Raw genomic sequence first — 27,246 nt, forward strand, 5'->3', positions numbered from 1 at the left:
ACCAAGCACAGCTGCATCAACGACATTACTCGCGCGGTCTAGATCGTCAGATTCCCAAGTCATAGTATGAATCTGTAGTAGTTTGTGATGGTGGTGATGGTGTTGGTTTGAACTTGTGCTATGAACTTGTTCATATTTTGGATAGAAACAACACCTTCGTGTGAAGCGGGGGCATGAGATGCCCCTGCTGTCTTTAACTATGACGGTAGTTCTATTAGTTTGCCTCTCAATCTGTTGTTTACCTTCATTGTTGTCATTGGTTGTATCTTAATCTACTATTAGTTATGCCTGCTGTTGTGCTGCAAATGTGGTTGAATGGGATGAGCAAAACACTCTTTGTTGTCATTGCGTGTATCTTAATCTACTATTAGTTATGCCTGCTGTTGTGCTGCTAATGTGGTGGTAAGGCCACCACATTGGAATGGGGTGAGCAAAACACAAACGTTTACGCAACCAAACAACTGTGGTTTGCATCTACTCACCCCTTAAGCACATATGCGGTGAACCAAACAGCCAGCCCTAAAGTGGTCAATGATGCAATGCAAGTAAACAAACATGCAAATGTTGGTTTGTTGCCTGTTTTTGCTCAACCAGACTGGATCAAGACACGTATGAAATGCAGGCACTGTTCAAGAAGGCAACCAAACACGCACATAGGGAATAGAATGGCATACGTTCGTCAATACGTGCAATCCTTGCCCAGCTGAGCACATCGTCGCAAAATGGAGCCCCCAAAAATTTCTCTTGAGTAGCAGCCACCCAGGCCACCAGAACTGGAACAACAAAAAACTGGTATTTCCCATAAGACAACCATAAACAAGTCACTAATAAACATCGAAGGAAAGAAGGGCCTGGCAGATATTGACATTCCGTTCTGGTGAGGGAAGTACTTGTAATACTCGTAACTGACAGTCGATGCCATGGCGACATGGAACATAATTTTTTTACAGCAAGTCGAGACTTGCACCAAATAAAATGCCAGATTTTTGTTTGCAGGCTCAATCAGCAGGGACTCGCCATCTTCTCACCGCCCTCTCAAGTACCTCAGCACGTTCATGCACGCGCGCTGCTTCCTGCTCCACCCAGGACCTGATTCCAAAAAAACCCAGCATCATAAATGGATATCCAGGATGGTGAGTCCACACAAAAGAGCCAACTTGCATACGATTCAGGCAGATGATCTTGACCATTCCTTAGACATCAATAATAGATTCTACATAATTTTCATTCAGTACAGGACAAGTTATTTTCCGCTTATTATACTTTTGCAGATGAACAGGTTTAACAATATGCAAAGTTCACACTATAGGATAAAGCACCTTTTCCTGAACTCGAGCATGTGCACGTAAATTTTCAATGCCCACTTCTGACATAAAATGACAACCTAATGTTTCCTTGGTACCACATAAATATAAAACCACGGTGCAGGGTCTGCAGGTGCTATGTATCAGAACCATATACCAAAAGGGAAGGCTGTATAAGACATACCTTAGCATAGTAAGAGCTTCCTTCTCAGCTTCAAGATATGATTTAGCTTCAGTGACAGCTTGGTGCTTGCTGCTCATATCAGAGGACAACTTTTCCAGATTTTCTTCATCAGCCATGACCTCTAGACTCTCAGTGGCCAGCCTATCATACATGCCATCAACTTCTGACCTTAAACATACGAGTTCCTGATTCTGACGCTCTAAAGCTGATTTTTCTTTTAGCAAGTCTGCAATTTCCTTTTCTTGATCCGTCCTCTCATTTGCAAGCTCGTGCAGAACATCTTGAAGATGCTTCTCAACTTCAAACCCACGGTCTTGCTCCTTTTTTATCTTGACTTCCCAATATTGTTTTATATCCCCTCTATTAATTAACTCTTCCATCATTTCACCCATAGCAGAAAGCCGGGACTGATTTTCTGCTTCAAGTCTATTTAGTTCATCACGTACTACTTCTTCCATTCTACCACTGGTCAGTGCAGCAGCCGCTTGTGCTTTTGTTACAGGCTTATGATGTTGAAGCCGCCTGGTGTTTCCTATCAAATACAGTGATAGCATAAGTTAACGATCTTAGCTGACCCACTTACTGATGTTGGCAACAATATGAATCGCAAAATGACACTAGAGAGCAATATCTAGTACGAGCAACAGTTCTTGTACTGGTGCGTTCATACAGAAAATAGTCAGCTAAGGTCATGCTTGTCCATAAGTTCACAACTTTTTGTAACAGTTCTTAAACCAAAAACAAAGATATCATCATAAAATCAAGTACCAGGACAAATATGCAGTTGAAGTAATCAACGGACTGTAATGGCCTAATTTGGCACACTTAATGTCTTCCCCAGAACATTGAAAACCACTTAACATTCCCAAAAGTTACAGTTAGATCCCTCTAATATAGATTCATATATTGAACAGGCAAATGAGACAGAGAAGCTTCGAGTGGGACAAGCATATATAGGGCAAAGTTACCCAAATAAGTTTCAACTAGCCCTAGATTCTTTACTTGATAAGACGAGCTCCATCCATATTGTTTACATAGAAACAACCCAGTGCAATCTCGGTTCAGGACAAACAGAACAGAGAAAACAGACCATGCTGAGCGAAGAGCACTTTCGTTATTACTGTAAATGATGGATAGCAGAATCCACAACCAATTATTTTAAAGGAACTTTACCATAACAGACTTGCTCTTTTCGTTGCAAAGTGTTATAGGGAATTCATCCAATACAGAGAAGAAAAAAAAACCTAAAGGGTGACACGTTCAGGGATCTACTAAGTACTATTATATGGAGAAAACAATAAGCAGTGAGGTTTTCCCAGCAGCAGAAAAGTCACAATGCCATGGGACTTATTGTGTACATGGTAAACATGGGTGGTGGTTGGACGAGAACGTGGGGATTAGTCTAGCGGCCTGCCATTGTGGAGTGCAGGTGCAAGATAGTCGGGGTTCTTGGAGGTAAGCCTCCATTTTACATAGTTTATAGATTGACTGTCTATTTGTTTTCCCCGTACATCCCCTCTCTTTACAATAGAGTCAATCCTATAGTAATATTGAAATAGAACCCCACCCTAGTATGAACTCAAGAGACTTCCAATTTGGTGTGTCCCCTGATATGGAACGAACAGACCCTGCAACCAATTAGTGCCAACTCTAATCTGGTGCTAAGTGACTGACTATGAAACCAAGTTGATGGAGATAGAATCCGATGCTAAGATGAACTCAAGAGACTTCTAATCAGGTGTCTCTCCAGACTTCCAAACAAACTGAACCTGCAACAAGTTAGGTGCCAATCCTAGTCTGGTACCAATTGACTGAGTTCGAGACCAAGTCGACGGATGTAAGGGCCCTGCCTGTGCTGCTGCGTGCACAGGCATATATCCTTGTGGGTGTGCCTGCTGTAGTACTTCTGCTACATGATACATACAACTTAAGAAAAAAAGAAAACAGCATAACTTTATGCATGAGCTCAATAGTAGCAAAAATAAGCCAAACAATTGAAAGAGAGACCGCAGAGATGCATGACTAAACTGAATCAAAGCACGTGTAAAAACAAGTTGAAACACACCATTAGCATATGGCAAAGTAAAACAGAGCTCCCAGTCACTAAAATAGGAAATCATCAAAATGACAAACAAAATTGTAATCTTGGTAAGCCTATTACTCTTAGTAATGCAATTTATAGAAAATCATAGCCTTGCAACCAATGGACGGCATATATAAATAAATTATTAGCAAATCATACCAAAAACTTTGCTGACGATGCTGTGGTCACCGCCAAACAAGTCCACAAATACAGACGCTGTTACATCTGGCCAAGCGCTCAAATCCAAAGTATGAACATTTTTACTCAGCATCTGGACTGTAACCAGAGTCAGGATTCACAAAAGAATGAAACTAGAGAATAGAAACACTGCAGTAGAACATAAAAAGATCAGAAGATATATGTACCTTTTGGTCTAATTCTGATGCAAATGGATACTCCACTAGTAGTTTCCAGTTAACAAGATCAAAACGTGACAGATAACTACAGCAGCAACAAAGAATACCTTTTATTAAAACATTTCAGTTATCACCATTAAGGGGAAACTACATATTCCATATGTTAGTACCTTTCAGGTAGGAAGTTGGAATTTGTGTTGGCACTTTGAGAGCCATTTGCCGATGTTCCAAAGAAGCTTGATAGCTTGCTAGGCACAATGCCAGATTCTCCTAAAGCTTTTCACCATCAAAACAATGATTAGATTATCAGCATCTGAAAATCCAATGAAAAATATTTTGTTTCACAACAAAAGGCATAGGCTCAGAAATCAAAAGAGCATCACTTCACATTGCATGGCCAAAGTAGTGTGAAAGGAAAGACCATCTATTTGTTCGTTTCTAGGTTCAACACGAAATCATACATAAGCACTACGAAGGTTGGGCATGTGCATTGCCAAGACTCGCTTGACCGGCATTGGTTTGGCTAGGTGTATATGAAGCCTATCTTTGAGATGTAAGGACTTACTACACAAAGCTTTAGGTCATTCAATGTAAATAGAAACTTACACTGAATATACAAGAAATCCGGGTCATCAAAATCTACATCATCAAACGCACTTTCGAATGAACCAGAAGTTATTAGATTCGGTATGATCCTGTGCATCCTTTTCCTGCAAGACAGTGATAAATAAGGCAATATTAAAATGGCATGCAAAGCTCAGATGTTATGTAAATACTGCATTGCTTCATTACCTCTCTAATTTTGAGCATAATTTAACAAACCATCTTGCAAATTCCCTCCTAGTACAAAAGTCACCGGAGCTAGCATCATTCTCAATTATCTGAGGAACAAAAGGTGATGAAAACATTGTAAGAACTAATGTTGCTTTAAATAACTGTGTTTTTCTTAGAAGACAATTAGGCTGAAAGGGATTGATAAGTGACTCATAAAATACACAGCACGTCGTGTAAACTACATAAACACTTAAATTTCAAACATAGTAGGAGTGTAATCTAAAATCAATATGATATTTAGATAAGTATATGAACTAGGCGTTCAAGATAATTTTCTTTCTCTAATCAATTGTTAGGTGATACTGCACAACAACACACAATATTAATATGCTAAGAAGATACAGAATCCAAGTGAAAAATAACAACAAGGAAGATTTTTCATATCAGGTACCATACTGAAACCTAAATTAAGATGCAAAGTTGTAAATATGTAACACACCTGTAGCTTCTTCAATATGGACAAAGCTTCCTCATGCATGGGATCTACAGGGACTGTAAAAGAAATACGGACACCGCCAGCTGGTATGTGGTTTTGGCTTGAATCATCAGGTGATGTGGCATTCCTCTCATGAACATTTACCCTCGAAACATCAATTGTACCCAGCTCTCTGACGCTTGCATCATCTTCAGGAATTTCTGTCGAGTCCGGCACTGAAAGCTTCTCTTGAACATAATGCAATGGGGCACCGATAAGTTGCTGTAAACCTGAAAAGCGGTGTTTAAATTGTTTATTTTAGTTCTTCCATTACCCTGAAACGAGCTAACTCTATCGCGAGGGGGAGAGGGGTAGCATCGCTGCCATCGTAAACAAATCAGACGTGAAGCTAATTTATAGCCGGTTAGCAGAGATTAAAGTTGTACAAGAATGGACAGTTCCCAACAACCAAACAATTCAAATGATTATCACAAGCTCCAAATCTACCTTTCCATTTTGAACAGCATGAAGCTGGTGAGAATAGTACAAGTACTTGGGTAACATAGGTTCAAACAAATTTTACAATGCTCTGCTGTACTTCCTCTATCCTCTTACAATTTTCAGGGACTAGTATTTATATTGTTGGGGCTAGAATGGGGACGAACTTACACTTCCTCGAGGATGGAGAGCGCCAAGTGATCCCAGCCAAAGCGATCGCTGCCGAAGCACCCAATCCGACCACAATAGCTTTCCCGAACCCTGCAAATGCAATCCCCACGGGTCACAGCGGAACAACAAAATATCCTCTCAAAGGTACAATCTCTCCGCGTCCCGTACTCAGCGAGCAGCGTACTCAGTCAGAGATCTACCTGCCCTCCCCTTTTCCGCCGGCTGCTCGGGGAGCCACCAGCCGCCAAGCCCGTCGTCCGAGTTGCCGGCGGCGGCTGGGACCCAGCTAGCAGACACCTTCGCGGCCGCGCGGCGGCGGAGCTGCGGAAGGAGAGGAGCGTGGTGCCGCGGTGGCGGCGGGGGCGGGGTGAGGCGGAGCGTGTAGGTGGTGGCGGTGGCCATGGCGCGGCGCGACCGAGGGCTAGGGTTTTTATGCCGCCGGCCTCATCGTACGGCGTCCATTTTGGGTCTAGTGCATAACAACAACGGAGGAGTCGGTTTTTCTTCGGATTTACTCTTTCGCGATCGGCCGCTCCAGGGCTCGATTCGAACCAGCAGCGCACAAGGCAAAACAGGATTTCCAGGCAGGGCCCACCACGTGTGACAACCAGCCAACAAGGGATGGTGACGTGCTCATCCACACGAAGGCACCATCGTCAAGGCCCACCCAGAATCAACACTAATCGCTCCCCCCTGATTTTCAAGGGAGCCCACCTTAATTAATCCCTTAATCCTGAAAGAAAACAACTGCCTACTTTCCAAATCGGGAGCTGTCCGAAACCGAGCGCTCCAACGAGCGCGCGAGTTACTTCTTCTTTATCGAGGGAATTGATAATTTATTTGTCTCTCATGAGGTCGACCCGCAAAGCAGGGCTTTTATACTTTTTTTAACTGTAGATCTATTCATTGTCAATCATAGAAGTACAATGAACGCCAGAAATAATAAAAATTACGTCCAGATTCATAGACCACCTAGCGACGTCTACAAGCACTTAAGCAAGCCGAATGTGGCGCCGCCGTCATCGCCCCTCACTCTTCGGAGCCGGGCACAAATTGTTGTAGTAAACAGTCGGGAAGTCGTCGTGCTAAGGCTCCATAGGACCAACGCACCAGAACAGCAACCGCCGCCGATGAAGAGAAACTTAGATCGGAAGGATCCAACCCGAAGACACATGAATAAAGACGAACAAAGACCGGATCCAAGCGTATCCACCAAAGACAACCACCGGCCGAATCCCGCAAGATCCGTCGGAGACACACCTCCACACGCCCTCCGACGATGCTAGACACATCATCGGCACGGGGGCTAAACGGGGAGAACCTTATTCTATTTTCAAGAGGCCGTCGTCGTCTCGTCTTCCAGCGGGGCTTTTGTTTTTCCAGAAATAATGTTTTGGCATATCAAATACCGCGTCCATTTATGTGACAAGTAATTTTAGATGTAGAAAGTATAACACAATAAATACAATATAAACACAGACGCTCACACATTCATCTTATGATATACACATCTATCTTTATGAACACCTACAGAGACTAAGCCGACACATCATTTTGAGATTGATGAAGTCGCCACGGACACGTCCATAGTTGATGAAAACGTTTTCTCTCAATGAACGCACATTGACGGAAGGTCTGAAATAAATCCAAAAAATGCGTGCACTAATTTCAAGTCTAAGACTTGAACCTTAGTGGGTTGGTTCATAATTTTACGTCATGTAAAATATATGACGGACATACATTTTCTTACCTTCTCTTTTCACTTTGAGGACAAATTTACGGAACGTAAAAATATGTTGTAGTGATGTGTAATAAGAGAGGGGTGACGAATAACTATTCCCGTAAGTTTTGTCATGCGTCGGAAGTGAAAAGTGAAGGTAAGAAAATGTATGTTCGTCGAAAAAATCACATGAATATATACAATCACGTGTATAGATTCATATTCGAATACAAAATGAATTTCAAATTTACTCCCTTCATTCCAAAATAATTGAAGTTATAGGATTTTTGTGAGTCAATTTTTTTAATGTGACCAAGTCTATAGAGAAATCAACAACGATCTACTATATCAAATGCTATTTAGAGAGATTAAAACTGCGCATCTTTCCATCCATCTTAGGTCACAAGCGTTTTCAGCCGTTGGATCTTCAGGTGTAAGAGTTCATGTCCGTTTGATTTCTTTCCAGTTCCATATGTGCTTCCTTTCGTTGACTAGGAGCGCTAAACATAACGGGCCGCTGCTCCTGTAACAAATTCGGGCATTGTTGGGGATACACATAACAGGTAGGCCCATGAAGAGTCGAAATATCATAAAGCATGGGGTCCACACAATATGTGGGTCCAAATAAATTTCATACAGACATACTATCCACTCGACTAAGCAGCATACCATCCACTCGACCAAGCAACAGACCATCCACTCGGATGACAGTTCACCACTCGACCGTATGACTCATTCGGGTATACGAAGACCAACAGGCAGCAAGGTAGTCAAAGCATCATTCTCATAGTGAAGGCTTGGTAGTGAGCTGGCATTATGGCATTCATGTCCCACTTTGTAACATAGGAGGTGAGGGGATGTCGCACTCTATATAAGCCATCCCCATCACTAGACTTGGGGTAGGGGCTCTTTCTTCCACCTCTCTCTCTTCTTCCTCTTTAGTCTCGCACTTAGATCAGGCATGGGGATCCGTTCTCCTCGCTCTCTCCGGATACAGACTCAGATAAACAAAGCCTCTCCGGAGCACGAGATGTAGGATTGTTATCTCCACCGTGAGAGGCCCGAACTCGCTAAAACCACGTGTCACCCATTTGCATCTCGATAGATCATGCTCCTTTATCCTACCCCTCTCTTATTGTCGGAATCGTTCCCACGACAGTTGGCGCCCACCATGGGGCATGGCGTCTATCAAGCCATGGTGCAAATGGTTTTTCCATCTATTTTCGGCGGCAGTTCAATGATTGGCTTGCTGGAATTCTGGCCATTGCGCCATTAGTACAAACACAAGGATCAGGGAAGTATCCATTTGATCTAGTCTTTCTTTAAATTAATAATTATCTAACAATGGGTTGATCTTTTTCTTCTGTAGGATCAGACATCACCAAAGCGTGATCAATCATTAAACTAAAAAGGAGGAGAGACAATTCATCCTTATTCAGCGCCGCAAGGCTCCTCCGCCCGTTCGCTTGCCCGACGATGGCTTCCATGCCGTGGAGGCGCCCGCCTCGCTGGCAGCGCAAGGCTCCTCTGCCCGGTCGACTGCCCGCCGGCGGCCTCCACATCGCGGTGCTTCCCCAGCCGATCACCAGCTTGACGGCGGCGTCCGCGCCGTGCAGGCATAGGCTCGACCGGCGACGCGAGACTCCTCCCTTTCCGCTCCGCAGAGGCACGAACCTGGCCGGCAGCGCGGAGCTCCTCCGCCCGGTCAATTGTCCGCCGACGGCCTCCACGCCACGGGGCTTCCCCAGCCGATCGCCTGCTCGACGACGGTGTCCGCACCGTGAAGGCGTAGGGCCGACCGGGGACGGGAGACTCCTCCCTTTCCGCTCGGCAGAGAGACACGAACCTGCCCGGCAGCGCGGAGCTCCTCCGACCGGTCACCTGCCCGCTGGCGGCCTCCACGACGCGGGGCTCTCCTCCGGGCTGCCTCTGCATGCAGTGGGAAATAAATCCATGGGAAAGGAAACTCCCATTGCATGTAGAATTGTCTTCAATCCTTGCTTAATTAGCACTGGTTAATGCCTCTTGCATGCAGGTTCCGTCTACGGACTGGACGTGGGCAACTCCTTCCATGCGTTGGCTTGTCAAGCAATTACATCTAATTACTAGGCATTAATTGCTAATATTGATACGTTTTGGAGCAGGAAGGCGTCCCTCTGCTCGGCCCTGATCTGCAGGTCAATGCCAGCTAGATCCTGCCCGCCTGCAAGCCGGATAGACTCGTCCACCTCCAGCGAAGGGAGCAGCACTCGGGTGCTCATGGGCACGTCCACGCCGAACCTCACCAGCGCCTCCGAGCCGGCCCTCCACGTCGGCCTGCCTAGCCAGCTTCACAACAACTGGATCCCAGCCTAGCTGCGGTTCACTCGGACGGGTGGGAGCACTCGGACGAGGCGTTCGCTCGGACAGGGCTCCCTCGGCCGTGAGGTTGCTGGGTTCACTCGGTCGGTCCTCCACAGCAACGATCATGACCACTGCATTCGGTTGTGAACACGGCGACAGGTCAGGGCGACCCTCGACTGCGACAACTGCTTCCTTTGGCTCAACCTTTCCATATGGAGGTTCACTCAACCACCACGTGTTTCATCATCGGTTGAACACGTCTACATCATCCGGACGCCCCGTGCGTTGCTACTCTGCGGGACGCGTCTATGTCACTCGGACGCCTCGCTCGTCGCCACTCTGCGGGACGCGTCTACATCACACGGACGTCCCGCGCGTCGCCATTCCGCGACACGCGTCTACTTCACTCGAACAATCCCGCGCGTCATCACTCCGCGGGACGCCTCTACTTCATGCGGACGCCCGCGCATCGCCCCTCTGCAGGACGCGTCTACATCACACGGACGCCCCGCGTGTCGCCACTCTGCGGCGAGCGTCTACTTCACTCGGACGCCCCGCTCGGCGCCACTTCATGGGACACGTCTACATCACTCGGATGCCCCGCTCATCGTCACTCCGCGGCACGCATCTACATCACTTGGCCGCCCCGCACGTCGCCGCTTGATTGGTCACCTCATCACCACTCGGCGGCCCCGCGCGTCGTCATCGGTTGGTCACCTTATAACCACTCGGCCGTCCCGCTCGTCGGCATCGGTTGGTCACCTTAGAACCACTCGGCCGCACCGCGCGTCGCCACTCGGCTGGTCACCTCATCACCACGCGACCGCACCGCGCGTCGCCACTCGGCTGGTCACCTCATCACCACTCGGCCGCCCCGCGCGTCGCCACTCGGTTGGTCACCTCATCATCACTCGGCCGCCCCGCGCGTCGCCACTCGGTTGGTCATCTCATCACCATTCGACCGTCCCCCGCGTCGCCACTCGGTTGGTCACCTCATCACCACTCGGCCGCCCAGCGCGTCGCCATCGGTTGGTCACCTCATAACCACTCGGCCGCCCCGCGCGTCGCCACTCGGTTGATCACCTCATAACCACTCGGCCGCCCCGTGCGTCGCCACTCGGTTGGTCACCTCATAACCACTCGGCCGCCCCGCGCGTCGCCATCGGTTGGTCACCTCTTAACCACTCGGCCGCCCCGCGCGTCGCCATCGGTTGGTCAGCTCATAACCACTCGGCCGCCCGCGCGCCGTCATCCGTTGGTCACCTCATAACCACTCGGGCGCCCCGCGCGCCGCCATCGGTTAGTCACCTCATAACCACTCGCCCTCCCCGCGCGTCGCCATCGGTTGGTCACCTCATAACCACTCGCCCGCCCCGCGCGTCGCCATCGGTTGGTCACACCATAACCACTCGGGCGCCCTGCGCGTCGCCATCGGTTAGTCACCTCATCACCACTCGGCCGCCCCGTGCGTCGCCATCGGTCGGCCACCTCATAACCAGTCAGTCGCCCCGCGCGTCGCCATTGGTTGGTCACCTCATCACCACTCGGCCGCCCCACGCGTCGCCACTTGGTTGGTCACCTCATCACCACTCGGCCGCCCCGCGCGTCGCCACTCGGTTGGTCACCTCATAACCACTCGGCCGCCCCGCGCGTCGCCATCGGTTGGTCACCTCATCACCACTCGACCGCCCCGCGCGTCGCCATCGGTTGGTCACCTCATCACCAGTCGGCCGCCCCGCGCGTCGCCATTGGTTGGTCACCTCATAACCACTCGGCCGCCCCGCGCGTCGCCATCGGTTGGTCACCTCAGAACCACTCGGCCGCCCCGCGCGTCGCCATCGGTTGGTCACCTCACCACCACTCGGCCGCCCCGCGCGTCGCCACTCAGTTGGTCAACTCATCACCACTCGGCCGCCCCGCGCGTCGCCACTCGGTTGGTCGCCTCATCACCACTCGGCCACCCACGCGTCTTCAGACAGCTAAGTCATTTTACATTCTATTATTTCCGTCTTCCCGAGTATCCCGTAATTCACACATCACGTTCACTCGGAGGCCACACCACCGAGTGTACCTCTACGCTCGGCTGCTTATTTTCACATACTTGCTTAGTACTGGTTATGTGACTCCCGAGTCCAACTTCCATTTTTTCGCATACATCATTCACGAACACCATGTGTCATTCTTCATTTCGAGTTTGCATCGGTCCTCCGGGGCTGCAACTCAGTCGAAACACTACACTTCCGTTTTATTTGAGCCAGTATTCCAATGAGTTCAGTCAGATCCTTCACTTCGACTAGTTCGAACGGATCCTTCGCTCTTTCAGACTCTTGCTGGTTAACCAGCAAGCCCCTTGTGTTGGAAATATGCCCTAGAGGCAATAATAAAATTTATATTTCCTTGTTCATGATAATTGTCTATTGTTCATGCTATAATTGTGTTATCCAGAAATCGTAATACATGTGTGAATGCATAGACCACAACATGTCCCTAGTGAGCCTCTAGTTGACTAGCTCGTTGATCAATAGATGGTTACGGTTTCCTAACCATGGACATAGGATGTCATTGATAATGGGATCACATCATTAGGATAATGATGTGATGGACAAGACCCAATCCTAAGCATAGCACAAGATCGTGTAGTTCGTCTGCTAAAGCTTTTCTAATGTCAAGTATCTTTTCCTTAGACCATGAGATTGTGCAACTCCCGGATACCGTAAGGGTACTTTGGGTGTGCCAAACGTCACAACGTAACTGGGTGGCTATAAAGGTACACTACGGGTATCCCCGAAAGTATCTGTTGGGTTGGCACGAATCGCGACTGGGATTTGTCACTCCGTATGACGGAGAGGTATCTCTGGGCCCACTCGGTAAGACATCATCGTAATGAGCTCAATGTGACTAAGGGGTTGGTCACGGGATGATGTGTTACGGAACGAGTAAAGAGACTTGCCGTAACGAGATTGAACAAGGTATCGGTATACCGACGATCGAATCTCGGGCAAGTGCTATATCGGTAGACAAAGGGAATCGTATACGGGATTGATTGAATCCTTGACATCGTGGTTCATCCGATGAGATCATCGTGGAACATGTGGGAGCCAACATGGGTATCCAGATCCCGCTGTTGGTTATTGGCCGGAGAGATGTCTCGGTCATGTCTGCATACTTCCCGAACCCCTAGGGTCTACACACTTAAGGTTCGATGACGCTAGGGTTATAGGGAATAGATGTACATGGTTACAGAATGTTGTTCGGAGTCCCGGATGAGATCCAGGACATCACGAGGAGTTCCGGAATGGTCAGGAGGTGAAGATTTATATATGGGAAGTCCAGTTTCAGTCACCGGAAAGGTTTCGAGGTTTATCTGTATTGTACCGGGACCACCGAAGGGGTTCCGGGGGTCCACCGGGAGGGTCCACCTGCCCCGAAGGACCTAATGGGCTGTAGTTGGGTGGGAACCAGCCCCTTAGTGGGCTAGTGCGCCCCCCAAGGGCCCAAGGCGCCTAGGGTTGGAAACCATAGGGGGCTGATGCCCCCCCTAGTTGGAAACCCTAAGGGGGCCGCTGCCCCCCCGAGGGCCACCGACCCCCCTCTAGATGGATCTAGGGGCCGGCCCCCCTCCCCTTCCCCTATATATAGTGGGGTTTTTGGGGCTGCCAAAGACACGAGTCTCCCTCTCTCTTGGCGCAGCCCTACCCCTCTCCCTCCTCGTCTCTCGCAGTGCTTGGCGAAGCCCTGCTGGAGTGCCACGCTCCTCCACCACCACCACGCCGTCGTGCTGCTGCTGGACTGAGTCTTCCCCAACCTCTCCCTCTCTCCTTGCTGGATCAAGGCACGGGAGACGTCATCGGGCTGCACGTGTGTTGAACGCGGAGGCACCGTTGTTTGGTGCTTAGATCGGACTCGGTCGCGATCTGAATCGCTTCGTGTACGACTCCACCGACAGCGTTCTTGCAACGCTTCCGCATCGCGATCTTCAAAGGTATGAAGATGCACTCCCCTCTCGTTGCTAGTAAACTCCATAGATTGATCTTGGTGATGTGTAGAAAAATTTCAATTTCTGCAACGATCCCCAACAGTGGTATCAGAGCTAGGTCTATGCGTAGTTTCTATGCACGAGTAGAACACAAGTTGTTGTGGGCGTCAATTTTTTCAATTTACTTGCCGTTACTAGTCTTATCTTGATTCGGCGGCATTGTGGGATGAAGCGGCCCGGACCGACCTTACACGTACGCTTACGTGAGACAGGTTCCACCAACTGACATACACTAGTTGCATAAGGTGGCTAGCGGGTGTCTGTCTCTCCCACTTTAGTCGGATCGGATTCGATGAAAAGGGTCCTTATGAAGGGTAAATAGAAATTGGCATATCACGTTGTGGTTTTGGCGTAGGTAAGAAATGTTCTTGCTAGAAACCTATAGCAGCCACGTAAAAATTTGCAACAACAATTAGAGGACGTCTAACTTGTTTTTGCAGCATATGCCGTGTGATGTGATATGGCCAAAAGGATGTGATGAATGATATATGTGATGTATGAGATTGATCATGTTCTTTTAATAGGAATCATGACTTGCATGTCGATGAGTATGACAACCGGCAGGAGCCATAGGAGTTGTCTTAATTTATTGTATGACCCGCGTGTCAAGGAAAACGTCATGTAATTATTTTACTTTATTGCTAAACCGTTAGCCATAGTAGTAGAAGTAATAGTTGACGAGACAACTTCATGAAGACACGATGATGGAGATCATGATGATGGAGATCATGGTGTCATGCCGGTGACGATGATGATCATGGAGCCCCGAAGATGGAGACCAAAAGGAGCAAAATGATATTGGCCATATCATGTCACTATTTGATTGCATGTGATGTTTATCATGTTTTTACATCTTATTTGCTTAGAACGACGGTAGCATAAATAAGATGATCCCTCATTAAAATATCAAGAATTGTGTTCCCCCTAACTGTGCACTGTTGCTAAGGTCCGTTGTTCCAAAGCACCACGTGATGATCGGGTGTGATAGGTTCTAACGTTCACATACAACGGGTGTAAGCCAGATTTACACACGCAATACACTTAGGTTGACTTGACGAGCCTAGCATGTACAAACATGGCCTCGGAACACGGAAGACCGGAAGGTCGAACATGAGTCGTATAGAAGATACGATCAACATGAAGATGTTCACCGATGATGACTAGTCCGTCTCACATGATGATCGGACACGGCCTAGTTGACTCGGATCATGTATCACGTAGATGACTAGAGGGATGTCTATCTGAGTGGGAGTTCATTAAGTAATTTGATTAGATGAACTTTATTATCATGAACATAGTCTAAAACTTTGCAAATGTCTTGTAGATCAAATGGCCCACGCTAATGTTGCCCTCAACTTCAACGCGTTCCTAGAGAAAACCAAGCTGAAAGACGATGGTAGCAACTACACGGACTGGGTCCGTAACCTGAGGATTATCCTCATAGCTGCCAAGAAAGCATATGTCCTTGAAGCACCGCTAGGTGATGCACCTGTTTTCCCAGCAACTCAAGACGTTATGAACGCCTGGCAGTCGCGTAGTAAGATGGAGGAGCGTAGAACTGGGGCTCCAAAAGCGTTTTGAGCAGCACGGAGCATATGAGATGTTCCAAGAGCTGAAAATGGTTTTCCAAGCTCATGCCCGGGTCGAGAGATATGAAGTCTCCGACAAGTTCTACAGTTGTAAGATGGAGGAGAATAGTTCTGTCAGCGAGCACATACTCAAAATGTCTGGGTTGCACAACCGCTTATCTCAGCTGGGAGTTAATCTCCCGGATGATGCGGTTGTTGACAGAATCCTTCAGTCGCTCCCACCTAGCTACAAGAGCTTTGTGATGAACTTCAATATGCAGGGGATGGAAAAGACCATTCCTGAGGTATATTCAATGCTGAAATCAGCGGAGGTGGAGATCAAAAAGGAACATCAAGTGTTGATGGTGAATAAAACCACTAAGTTCAAGAAGGCAAGGGTAAGAAGAACTTCAAGAAGGACGGCAAGGGAGTTGCCGCGCCCGGTAAGCCAGTTGCCGGGAAGAAGCCAAAGCATGGACCCAAGCCTGAGACTGAGTGCTTTTATTGCAAGGGAAACGATCACTGGAAGCAGAACTGCTCCAAGTACTTAGCGGATAAGAAGGTCGGCAATACCAAAGGTATATGTGATATACATGTTATTGATGTGTACCTAACCAGCGCTCGTAGTAGCTCCTGGGTATTTGATACCGGTGCGGTTGCTCATATTTGTAACTCAAAACAGGAGCTGCGGAATAAGCGGAGACTGGCGAAGGACGAGGTGACGATGCGCGTCGGGAATGGTTCCAAGGTCGATGTGATCGCCGTCGGCACGCTACCTCTACATTTACCTACGAGATTAGTTTTAAGCCTCAATAATTGTTATTTACCAGCTTTGAGCATGAACATTGTGTCTGGATCTCGTTTAATGCGAGATGGCTACTCATTTAAATCTGACAATAATGGTTGTTCTATTTATATGAGAGACATGTTTTATGGTCATGCCCCGCTGGTCAGTGGTTTATTCTTATTTAATCTCGAAAGTAATGTTACACATATTCATAGTGTGAATGCCAAAAGATGTAAGGTTGATAATGATAGTCCCACATACTTGTGGCACTACCGCCTTGGTCACATTGGTGTCAAACGCATGAAGAAACTCCATGCAGATGGACTTTTGGAATCTCTTGATTATGAATCATTTGACACGTGCGAACCATGCCTCATGGGCAAAATGACCAAGACTCCGTTCTCTGGAACAATCGAGCGAGCAACCAACTTATTGGAAATCATACATACTGATGTGTGCGGTCCAATGAGCGTTGAGGCTCGCGGTGGTTATCGCTATGTTCTCACCCTCACAGATGACTTAAGTAGATATGGGTATGTCTACTTAATGAAACACAAGTCTGAGACCTTTGAAAAGTTCAAGAAATTTCAGAGTGAGGTTGAGAATCAACGTGACAGGAAAATCAAGTTCTTATGATTAGATCGTGGGGGAGAATATTTGAGTCACGAATTTGGCACGCACTTAAGGAAATGTGGAATTGTTTCACAACTCACGCCGCCTGGAACACCTCAGCGTAATGGTGTGTCCGAACGTCGAAATCGCACTCTATTGGATATGGTGCGATCCATGATGTCTCTTACCGACCTACCGCTATCATTTTGGGGTTATGCTATAGAGACTGCCGCATTCACTTTAAATAGGGCTCCGTCGAAATCCGTTGAGACGACACCGTATGAATTATGGTATGGGAAGAAACCTAAGCTGTCGTTTCTGAAAGTTTGGGGATGCGATGCTTATGTCAAGAAACTTCAACCTGAAAAGCTCGAACCCAAGTCAGAAAAATGCGTCTTCATAGGATACCCTAAGGAAACTATTGGGTATACCTTCTACCTCAGATCCGAAGGCAAGATCTTTGTTGCCAAGAATGGATCCTTTCTAGAGAAAGAGTTTCTCTCGAAAGAAGTAAGTGGGAGGAAAGTAGAACTTGATGAAGTATTGCCTCTTGAACCGGAGAGTAGCGCAGCTCAAGAAAATGTTTCTGTGGTGCCTGCACCGACTAGAGAGGAAGTTAATGATGATCATCATGACACTTCAGATCAAGTTGCTACTGAACTTCGTAGGTCCACAAGGACACGTTCCGCACCAGAGTGGTACGGCAACCCTGTCCTGGAAATCATGTTGTTAGACAATGGTGAACCTTCAGACTATGAAGAAGCGATGGCGGGCCCGGATTCCGACAAATGGCTTGAAGCCATGAAATCCGAGATAGGATCCATGTATGAAAACGAAGTATGGACTTTGATTGACTTGCCCGATGATCGGCGAGCCATATAAAATAAATGGATCTTTAAGAAGAAGACAGACGCGGATGGTAATGTAACCATCTATAAGGCTCGGCTTGTCGCTAAGGGTTATCGATAAGTTCAAGGGGTTGACTACGATGAGACCTTCTCACCCGTAGCGAAGCTGAAGTCTGTCCGAATCATGTTAGCAATTGCTGCATTCTATGATTATGAGATATGGAAAATGGACGTCAAAACGGCATTCCTTAATGGTTTCCTTAAGGAAGAATTGTATATGATGCAGCCGAAAGGTTTTGTCGATCCTAAGAATGCCGACAAGGTATGCAAGCTCCAACGCTCGATCTATGGGCTGGTGCAAGCATCTTGGAGTTGGAACATTCGTTTTGATGAGATGATCAAAGCGTTTGGGTTTACGCAGATTTATGGAGAAGCCTGTGTTTACAAGAAAGTGAGTGGGAGCTCTGTAGCATTTCTCATATTATATGTGGATGACATACTATTGATGGGAAATGATATAGAACTCCTGGAAAGCATAAAGGCCTACTTGAATAAGTGTTTTTCAATGAAGGTCCTTGGAGAAGCTGCTTACATATTTAGGCATCAAGATCTATAGAGATAGATCGAGATGCCTCATTGGTCTTTCACAAAGCACGTACCTTGACAAGATATTGAAGAAGTTCAATATGGATCAGTCCAAGAAGGGGTTCTTGCCTGTATTGCAAGGTGTGAGATTGAGCACGGCTCAATGCCCGACCACTGCAGAAGATAGAGAAAAGATGAGTGTCATCCCCTATGCCTCGGCCATAGGGTCTATTATGTATGCCATGTTGTGTACCAGACCTGATGTAAACCTTGCCGTAAGTTTGGTAGGAAGGTACCAAAGTAATCCCGACATGGAACACTGGACAGCGGTCAAGAATATCCTGAAGTACCTGAAAAGGACTAAGGATATGTTTCTCGTTTATGTAGGTGACGAAGAGCTCGTCGTAAAGGGTTACGTCGATGCTAGTTTCGACACAGAACTGGATGACTCCAAGTCACAAACCGGATACGTGTATATTTTGAATGGTGGGGCAGTCAGCTGGCGCAGTTGCAAGCAAAGCGTCGTGGCGGGATCTGCATGTGAAGCGGAGTACATGGCAGCCTCGGAGGCAGCACATGAAGCAATATGGATGAAGGAGTTCATTACCGACCGAGGAGTTATTCCCAATGCGTCGGGCCCAATGACTCTCTTCTGTGACAACACTGGAGCTATTGCCCTTGCCAAGGAGCCCAGGTTTCACAAGAAGACTAGGCATATCAAGCGCCGCTTCAACTCCATTCGTGGAAATGTTCAAGATGGAGACATAGAGATTTGTAAAGTGCATACGGACCTGAATGTCGCAGATCCGTTGACTAAACCTCTTCCACGTGCAAAGCATGATCAACACCAGAACTCTATGGGTGTTCGATTCATCACAATGTAACTAGGTTATTGACTCTAGTGCAAGTGGGAGATTGTTGGAAATATGCCCTAGTGGCAATAATAAAATGGTTATTATTATATTTCCTTGTTCATGATAATTGTCTATTGTTCATGCTATAATTGTGTTATCCAGAAATCGTAATACATGTGTGAATGCATAGACCACAACATGTCCCTAGTGAGCCTCTAGTTGACTAGCTCGTTGATCAATAGATGGTTACGGTTTCCTAACCATGGACATAGGATGTCATTGATAATGGGAACACATCATTAGGATAATGATGTGATGGACAAGACCCAATCCTAAGCATAGCACAAGATCGTGTAGTTCGTCTGCTAAAGCTTTTCTAATGTCAAGTATCTTTTCCTTAGACCATGAGATTGCGCAACTCCCAGATACCGTAAGGGTACTTTGGGTGTCCCAAACATCACAACGTAACTGGGTGGCTATACAGGTACACTACGGGTATCCCCGAAAGTATCTGTTGGGTTGGCACGAATCGAGACTAGGATTTGTCACTCTGTATGACGGAGAGGTATCTCTGGGCCCACTAGGTAAGACATCATCGTAATGAGCTCAGTGTGACTAAGGGGTTGGTCACGGAATGATGTGTTACGTAACGAGTAAAGAGACTTGCCGTAACGAGATTGAACAAGGTATCGGTATACCGACGATCGAATCTCGGGCAAGTGCTATATCGGTAGACAAAGGGAATTGTATACGGGATTGATTGAATCCTTGACATCGTGGTTCATCCGATGAGATCATCGTGGAACATGTGGGAGCCAACATGGGTATCCAGATCCCGCTGTTGGTTATTGGCCGGAGAGATGTCTCGGTCATGTCTGCATAGTTCCAGAACCCGTAGGGTCTACACACTTAAGGTTCGATGACGCTAGGGTTATAGGGAATAGATGTACGTGGTTACCGAATGTTGTTCGGAGTCCCGGATGAGATCCTGGACGTCACGAGGAGTTCCGGAATGGTCCGGAGGTGAAGATTTATATATGGGAAGTCCAGTTTCAGTCACTGGAAAGGTTTCGGGGTTTATCGGTATTGTACCGGGACCACCGAAGGGGTTCCTGGGGTCCACCGGGAGGGTCCACCTACCCCGAAGGACCTAATGGGCTATAGTCGGGTGGGAACCAACCCCTTAGTGGGCTGGTGCACCCCCCGAGGGCCCAAGGCGCCTAGGGTTGGAAACCCTAGGGGGCCGCTGCCCCCCTCGGGGGCGGGCGCCCCCCTAGTTGGAAACCCTAAGGGGGCCGCTGCCCCCCCGAGGGGCCGCCGCCCCGGGGGCCAACGCCCCCCTCTAGATGGATCTAGGGGCCGGCCCCCTCCCCTTCCCCTATATATAGTGGGGGGTTTGGGGCTGCCAGAGACACGAGTCTCCCTCTCTCTTGGCGCAGCCCTACCCCTCTCCCTCCTCGTCTCTCGCAGTGCTTGGTGATGCCCTGCTGGAGTGCCACGCTCCTCCACCACCACCACGCCGTCGTGCTGCTGCTGGACTGAGTCTTCCCCAACCTCTCCCTCTCTCCTTGCTGGATCAAGGCACGGGAGACGTCATCGGGCTGCATGTGTGTTGAACGCGGAGGCACCGTTGTTTGGTGCTTAGATCGGATTCGGCCGCGATCTGAATCGCTTCGTGTACGACTCCACCGACCGCGTTCTTGCAACGCTTCCGCATCGCGATCTTCAAAGGTATGAAGATGCACTCCCCTCTCGTTGCTAGTAAACTCCATAGATTGATCTTGGTGATGCGTAGAAATTTTTAAATTTCTGCAACGATCCCCAACACCTTGCACTCCCAGCGGGTGTCTATGGGTGTTATTCACAGAAATTATTTCAGCACACATCAAATTTCCTTGAGAAATTATTACGTTGGCTTGTGCGATTTTTCATACACAAGTTACGCGACCACTAGACGGCCCTATGCGCCAACTTCATCGCTACTCAGACTCGGTCACCATACCGGTCTTAGCGCACCACAACACCGACCTTGTCGCTTTGTTGACTTCAAACACATCCGGCCAACCCCTCCGTGGAATCCTCTTCATCGTATCAATGATATAGACCTCGTCAGGCATGTGACAGATAAGTCACTTTTGTAATCAAACTGCACACTTCACTCCTTTGCGAGTTTGCATCTTTCGAGCATCACTCGGAAGCTTCTCCTCATCTTTACCCGAGTCCGACTCGATGAATTGCAAATCATCCATTCAAAACTATATTTCTCGTATTCCGACATGTCCGTTGTCGAAGCCTGTAGTACGCTCGGGGGCTACACCGCACTCGGGGGCTGCATCTCATTTGGAATGACACTTTCCTGAGTGGTCGAGTACTTCATCACCAGTCAGATCCTTCACTTCAACAAGTGCATTCGATCCGCCACTTTGACAAGTTTTATAATCACCCAGACACTCTGCGCACCATCTTCATTCTTAATCAGACTCAGTTGTCATGCCGGTCTTGTTGCATCGCAACCACACTACACCGACCTCGTCGCTACATCAGCTTTGAAAGCATCTGGCTAACTCCTTCGAAGACCATTTCAGCCACTTGGTTGGACACACAATCTTTCACTCGGCTTCCCCGCGCGTCGTCACTTGGCCACGCCGCGCGTCGTCACTCGGCCACCCCGCGCATCACCACTTGGCTGGACACGTAGTCCTCCACTCGGCCACCTTGTGCATCCTCACTCGGCTGCCCCGCGCGTTGCCACTCGGCTGTACACATCTTCACCACTCGGCCGCCCAGCGCGTCGTCACTCGGTTGTGCACATCTTCAACACACGGCCGCACCGCGCATTGCCACTCAGTTGTGCACGTCTTCATCATTCGACCACCTCTCACATCATGACTCGGCCGCCTCGCGTGTCGCCACTCGGTTGGGCACGTCTTCACCACTCAGCCGCTCCGTGAGTCGCCACTCGGTTGTTCACGTCTTCACCACTCGGCCGCCCCGCGCGTCATCACTCGGTTGTGCACGTCTTCACCACTCGGCTGCCCCGCGCGTGTCACTCGGTTGTACACATCATCGCCCCTCGGCTGCCTCGCGCGTCACCATCAGTTGGACATGTCTTTACCTCTACACCCCCAGCACGGGAACGACTAAGTTACTCATATGATCAAACCTCATATCACACTCTGTAGCAAGCTTACCTCTTTCGAGCATCACTCGGGGGCTACGCACAGCCGTTGGCCATACTGCCCTCAGGGGTTACGCCCATTCGATCAACCCATTGATCACATCAGGAATATCTTTCTGACAATACATGCTCATTCTGCCAAAAATCTATAAGGCTAGTACTGTCCACTCGGACGATCACCTAAGTCATTTCTTGAAGTCATCTTCAGGACTGCAAAAGGGTGAAAACGACGCTCCTCTACGGATACACTTGGCCCTTATCCTAGGCTCCAAGGCATCAGTTTCACAAACTTGGACTCAGAGATGGCATGTGCTGATGTTCCTCCTGGATAATGAGTGGCATCTCTCCGGAGAGTCAGCCCGCACACTAGCCTCGCCACTCGGGTTTCATGGCACGTCCATGTCAGACCACTAGTCTATCTCCTCTGGGAGACATACGAGTGCCACCAAGTTTTTCCTTGCAGTCAACATACCCCGATCAGTCGGGAAGCACGTCCACTTGGACAAATACCCCTTTCATGCAAAAGGGTGAAAACGAAGCTCCTCTACGGATACAATGTACTCTTACACATACCCCTTTCACACAAAATCTAACGGTCAATATAAGAAGTACTACTGGAACAATTACTCCCTCGAGTGTCCAGCTTTTTTCTACAGTCGGCAGTTTCAAAGCCGAATTCATTCACCGTGCCGAGAGCACGAAGATTCACCTGCTTGACCGAGTTACATGCTGAATTTATTCCGTGCTGAGGGCACGAAGATCAGTCCGACTGACTCAGCTCTGGGCTGAGCTTACTTACCATGTCAAGCGCCTGAAGATGCATCCGATTGACTCAATTTCAGACTAAAAGATATTTACCGTGTCGACTACGTGGAGGTTTACCGGGAGACTTAAACCCTCTGCCAGACTCATCGAGTCTGACAGAGGCTCGGGGACTACACCCAGTGGGTGCACTCAGCGTGCCCCCACTGGAAGAGAACTTAGAAAGAAACATTTTGCTCAAGTCCAGCATCAACATTCAAGTACAACAAACCCTAAAGACTCCAATCGACTACCACCAATCAGTCGGAGTCTCGATAGAACAAAATTCTGAGTAATCTGTTACTCGATGCAAGACTGGCTCCAAATCACTCAAATACTACTCGACTTCTGAGTCGGAGAGAAACAAGCTAGACCAATATCAGATCCTCAAGTACTACTCGACCTCCGAGTCGGAGAGGAACGTCTCCAATCAGTACCATCTAAGAGGATTTTCTCTCTCAGACCCCCGCCGACTGCCCGCAGTCGACGGTGGTCTCGGGGACTACACCCAGTGGGTGCACTCAGCGTACCCCCACTGGAGTAATCTCCACTCGATATCGCCTGCCAGTCCGAGTGACGAACAACAAACAAACAAGTTCTAAAGACTCCTGTCGAACTACCAAAAAAATGCTATAAGGTGAGTTTAACGCTCCTCCGTGGACCTGTTTTGAGCCTTCTTTGAGGACTCAAAGCGTGAAACTCATAAGTTTGGATCTCGAACCGACTCGTATTGACGTTCCTGCGGGATAAGAATGGCATCTCTCCGAGATAGCAGTCCATGCGACAATCTTGTTGCCCAGATTTAATGACAAACCCATACTCTGATCATGAGTTAACCTCTTCCGAGAGATGAACAAATGTCACCAAGTTGCTCCTCGCGGGAACTTACACCAGATCAGTCGGGAAGCGCAGTGCCGGAATCCATTGAGATTTTGTTCAAACCTTGGTTGTCTGAAAGCACGATGACAGGTACCGAGTATTTCCGTAATCACTCGGGCCAAATTGTGTATTTCACAAACTCGTTCTGAAAAATCGCAATCGATTCGGGGGCTAATGTTGGGGATACACATAATAGGTAGGCCCACGAAGGGTCGAAATATCATAAAGCATGGGGTCCACACAACATGTGGGTCCAGATAAATTTCATACAAACATACTATCCATTCGACCAAGCAGCATACCATCCACTCGACCAAGCAGCATACCATCCACTCGGATGACAGTTCACCACTCGGCCGCATGACTCACTCGGGTATACGAAGACCAGCAGGAAGCAAGGCAGTCAAATCATCATTCTCATAGTGAAGGCTTGGTAGTGAGCTGGCATTATGGCATTCATGTCCCACTTTGTAACATAGGAGGTGAGGGGGTGGCGCACTCTATATAAGCCACTCCCATCACTAGACTTGGGGCAGGGGCTATTTCTTCCACCTCTCTCTCTTCTTCCTCTCTAGTCTCCGGACTTAGATCAGGCATGGGGATCCGTTCTCCTTGCTCTCACATACATTGTAATCTCCGGATACAGACTCAGATAAACAAAGCCTCTCCGGAGCATGAGACGTAGGGTTGTTATCTCCACCGTGAGAGGCCCGAACTCGCTAAAACCACGTGTCACGCATTTGCATCTTGATAGATCATGCTCCTTTATCCTACCCCTCTCTTATTGTCGGAATCGCTCCCACGACAGGCATCTCCTGTTAAAATGGGCCTAATGGGCTTCCTGGTAAGATAGTTTTCTTTCGTTCGCCCCGTGAAAACAAATCTAGCCTCAGGCAGCGCCGCTCACCTCATCTCCTTCGCACGCACACACGCATATGTCATTCTTCTCCAAAAAAGGAGCGCAGCCCGCACATGCATCTGTCATTCTTCTCCAAAAAAGGAGCGCAGCCCGCACGGGCAGGCAGATAATGTGTGAGCCGATCTTCGACTCGCCTGGCGGCCAACATCACGGTCAGGTCAGGTGTGGCGGCCATGGCGATCCTATACATGGTAGGACCAACGCGACCGATCGGGTACCCTCCTCGAGCGCGGCACGACGCGGTGATGCGGGCATTGAATCGTCTACTGTCGATTCAAGTTCGTTTCCCGGCGATTCCAGAAGTAAATCGCAGTTTCTACAAGCCATTAATGGCAATCGATATGCACCGCTCTCCATCCTAACATAATTGTAGGCCAGTTACACCGTTGATTCATGCTAATGCCTTTACTGGATTTGCCTCCATATAATGCGTCGTGCTGCTCCTTGCCCATTCCCCTCCTTACTCCCACGAAATCTTCTCCGGCAGACATGATTGATGCTTACCCGTCTCCCCCACGGCATGTGTGACCTACTGGCTACTTCCTACCTCACATGTTCCCCTAAATTGTTTGTATCCAATTTTTCAATTCAGACTGTTCTTCATGTTCCCAAATGAATGCGGGCTCTCCGGCTCGATCGATTGGAGCTTTCTTATGCTTGGTTTGCACTTTGCTGCTTCTGCTGGATTGCCAGGTGAAGCACTACTTACAACATTGTTGATTTCTGGGCTGAGTGTCAACATTAAATGACCACATATTATATTGTAAGTCATCTCTGATTGAAGTTATCTGGTAAAATCTCATGTCAGTACTTGCACAGATCCCCTGAACTGAAGCGGAGGATAAAGCATGTGTGTGAACAATAGGGGTAGATATTTTCATCTTCTCCAACATACTTAGAATTAGTTGTGCATGACATGTGTTGTTTTTTGTGCTAATTATGGTGAAGGTCAGGCGAGTACTAATCTTATAATTCTGTTGTGTTTTTCTTGGTTCATATATGCTCAAATCTGAACTATTTGACTAAATTATGTTTCTTTTTTGGTGAATGATGTCTACAAAATTGCATCTCTACAGTATGTGAACTCACTATCATCTAATTTCTAGAACATTGGTAAAATATGCATCAGTTTTCAGAAACACAATTATGAGTATATGCATCATTTTGGTACAAGTTCCAATTTTTGATGCACTGAATGTTTCTCTATGACTTGTATCACAATAGTGGTTGCTTACAAGTTCCTTACTGTAGTTCTCCTGATTATGATTACTTCTGACTTGTCCATACAAGTACACCGTTCTTCATGTTTCTTATTAAGAATATATTTTCCAGACAATTAAGCTACCTTTGAAAAGGTAAGTATTTTTTGTATTGTTAGTGCATATTATTCCAGTCTGTACATTTACTTGACCCTATTTATGAACTTTCTATGACTTGATTAGCCCATAGTGTACCTGGTACTTAAAATCAATGTACTCCCTCCGTCCCAAAATAAGTGTCTCAACTTTGTACTAACTTTAGTACAAAGTTGTACTAAAGTTGAGACACTTATTTTGGGACGGAGGTAGTACTATATAACCAGTAAATAAATTCTCTCAATTTTTGTACCATGTACACAACTCAAAGTGCAAGAGGAACTATATGAGATGGTGTGCACAACCAGAACGTTGGTGCTGCTACATAACAGAGGTGAGCCAATTGATAGAGTGCATATGGACTTCTTTTACAATGATCTGACCATTGTTGGCTCTTATATTCCATTTTATATTCACATGTGGACTTCAAAGCAACTGACTGACTCCGAACTAAAAGGATTTGGCACCTCAGAGACCAATTAGTCTGTAGTCAAATTCTACACACTGGTCTCACTTCCTCGTAGTTCCTTTGGAAAATTTTCTATCTCAATGACCAGTTTATTCTGTATACGGTGCTTGTATTTTTTTATATCATTAGCCCTGACCAACTATGCTTATGTATCAAAGACTGCTTGTGATATTTTTTAATATCACTAACCCTAAAGGAAAAGCTGAATTGCGAGCGCTTACACTCATCTATTATGTTATAACATTCTCCTATGTACGCCTACTTTGTGTTCTTGTATAACTACGAAATCATCACAAAAACTATTTTACGCTCTATTACTATAGTCTACATATGTAGACTGTCCCTCTAAAGAGCTGAATTATCCGAAGTTATGGCTATGGCTGTTTACATCGCCCACTGTTATCATGTGTATGCCTTGTGCTTTCGGTGATGCAACTTCTTACAATA

General features: G+C 47.5%; 1 protein-coding gene across 1 annotated transcript; it reads right to left on the reverse strand.

Moving 5' to 3' along the window:
* Window positions 1-774: 774 nt before the first annotated feature.
* On the reverse strand, window positions 775-6,368 carry LOC123165007 (uncharacterized). Its single transcript, XM_044582635.1, has 10 exons — window positions 6,046-6,368; window positions 5,846-5,935; window positions 5,201-5,466; window positions 4,720-4,808; window positions 4,534-4,637; window positions 4,098-4,203; window positions 3,937-4,012; window positions 3,731-3,842; window positions 1,489-2,020; window positions 775-1,089 (listed from the first exon to the last, which is right to left on the reverse strand). The coding sequence occupies exons 1-10, from the start codon at window positions 6,245-6,247 to the stop codon at window positions 999-1,001; spliced, it is 1,668 nt and encodes a 555-aa protein (XP_044438570.1). The 5' UTR covers window positions 6,248-6,368; the 3' UTR covers window positions 775-998.
* Window positions 6,369-27,246: the final 20,878 nt, after the last annotated feature.

This window comes from Triticum aestivum, chromosome 7D (assembly GCF_018294505.1).
Source record: "Triticum aestivum cultivar Chinese Spring chromosome 7D, IWGSC CS RefSeq v2.1, whole genome shotgun sequence".
Classification (NCBI taxonomy): domain Eukaryota; kingdom Viridiplantae; phylum Streptophyta; class Magnoliopsida; order Poales; family Poaceae; genus Triticum; species Triticum aestivum.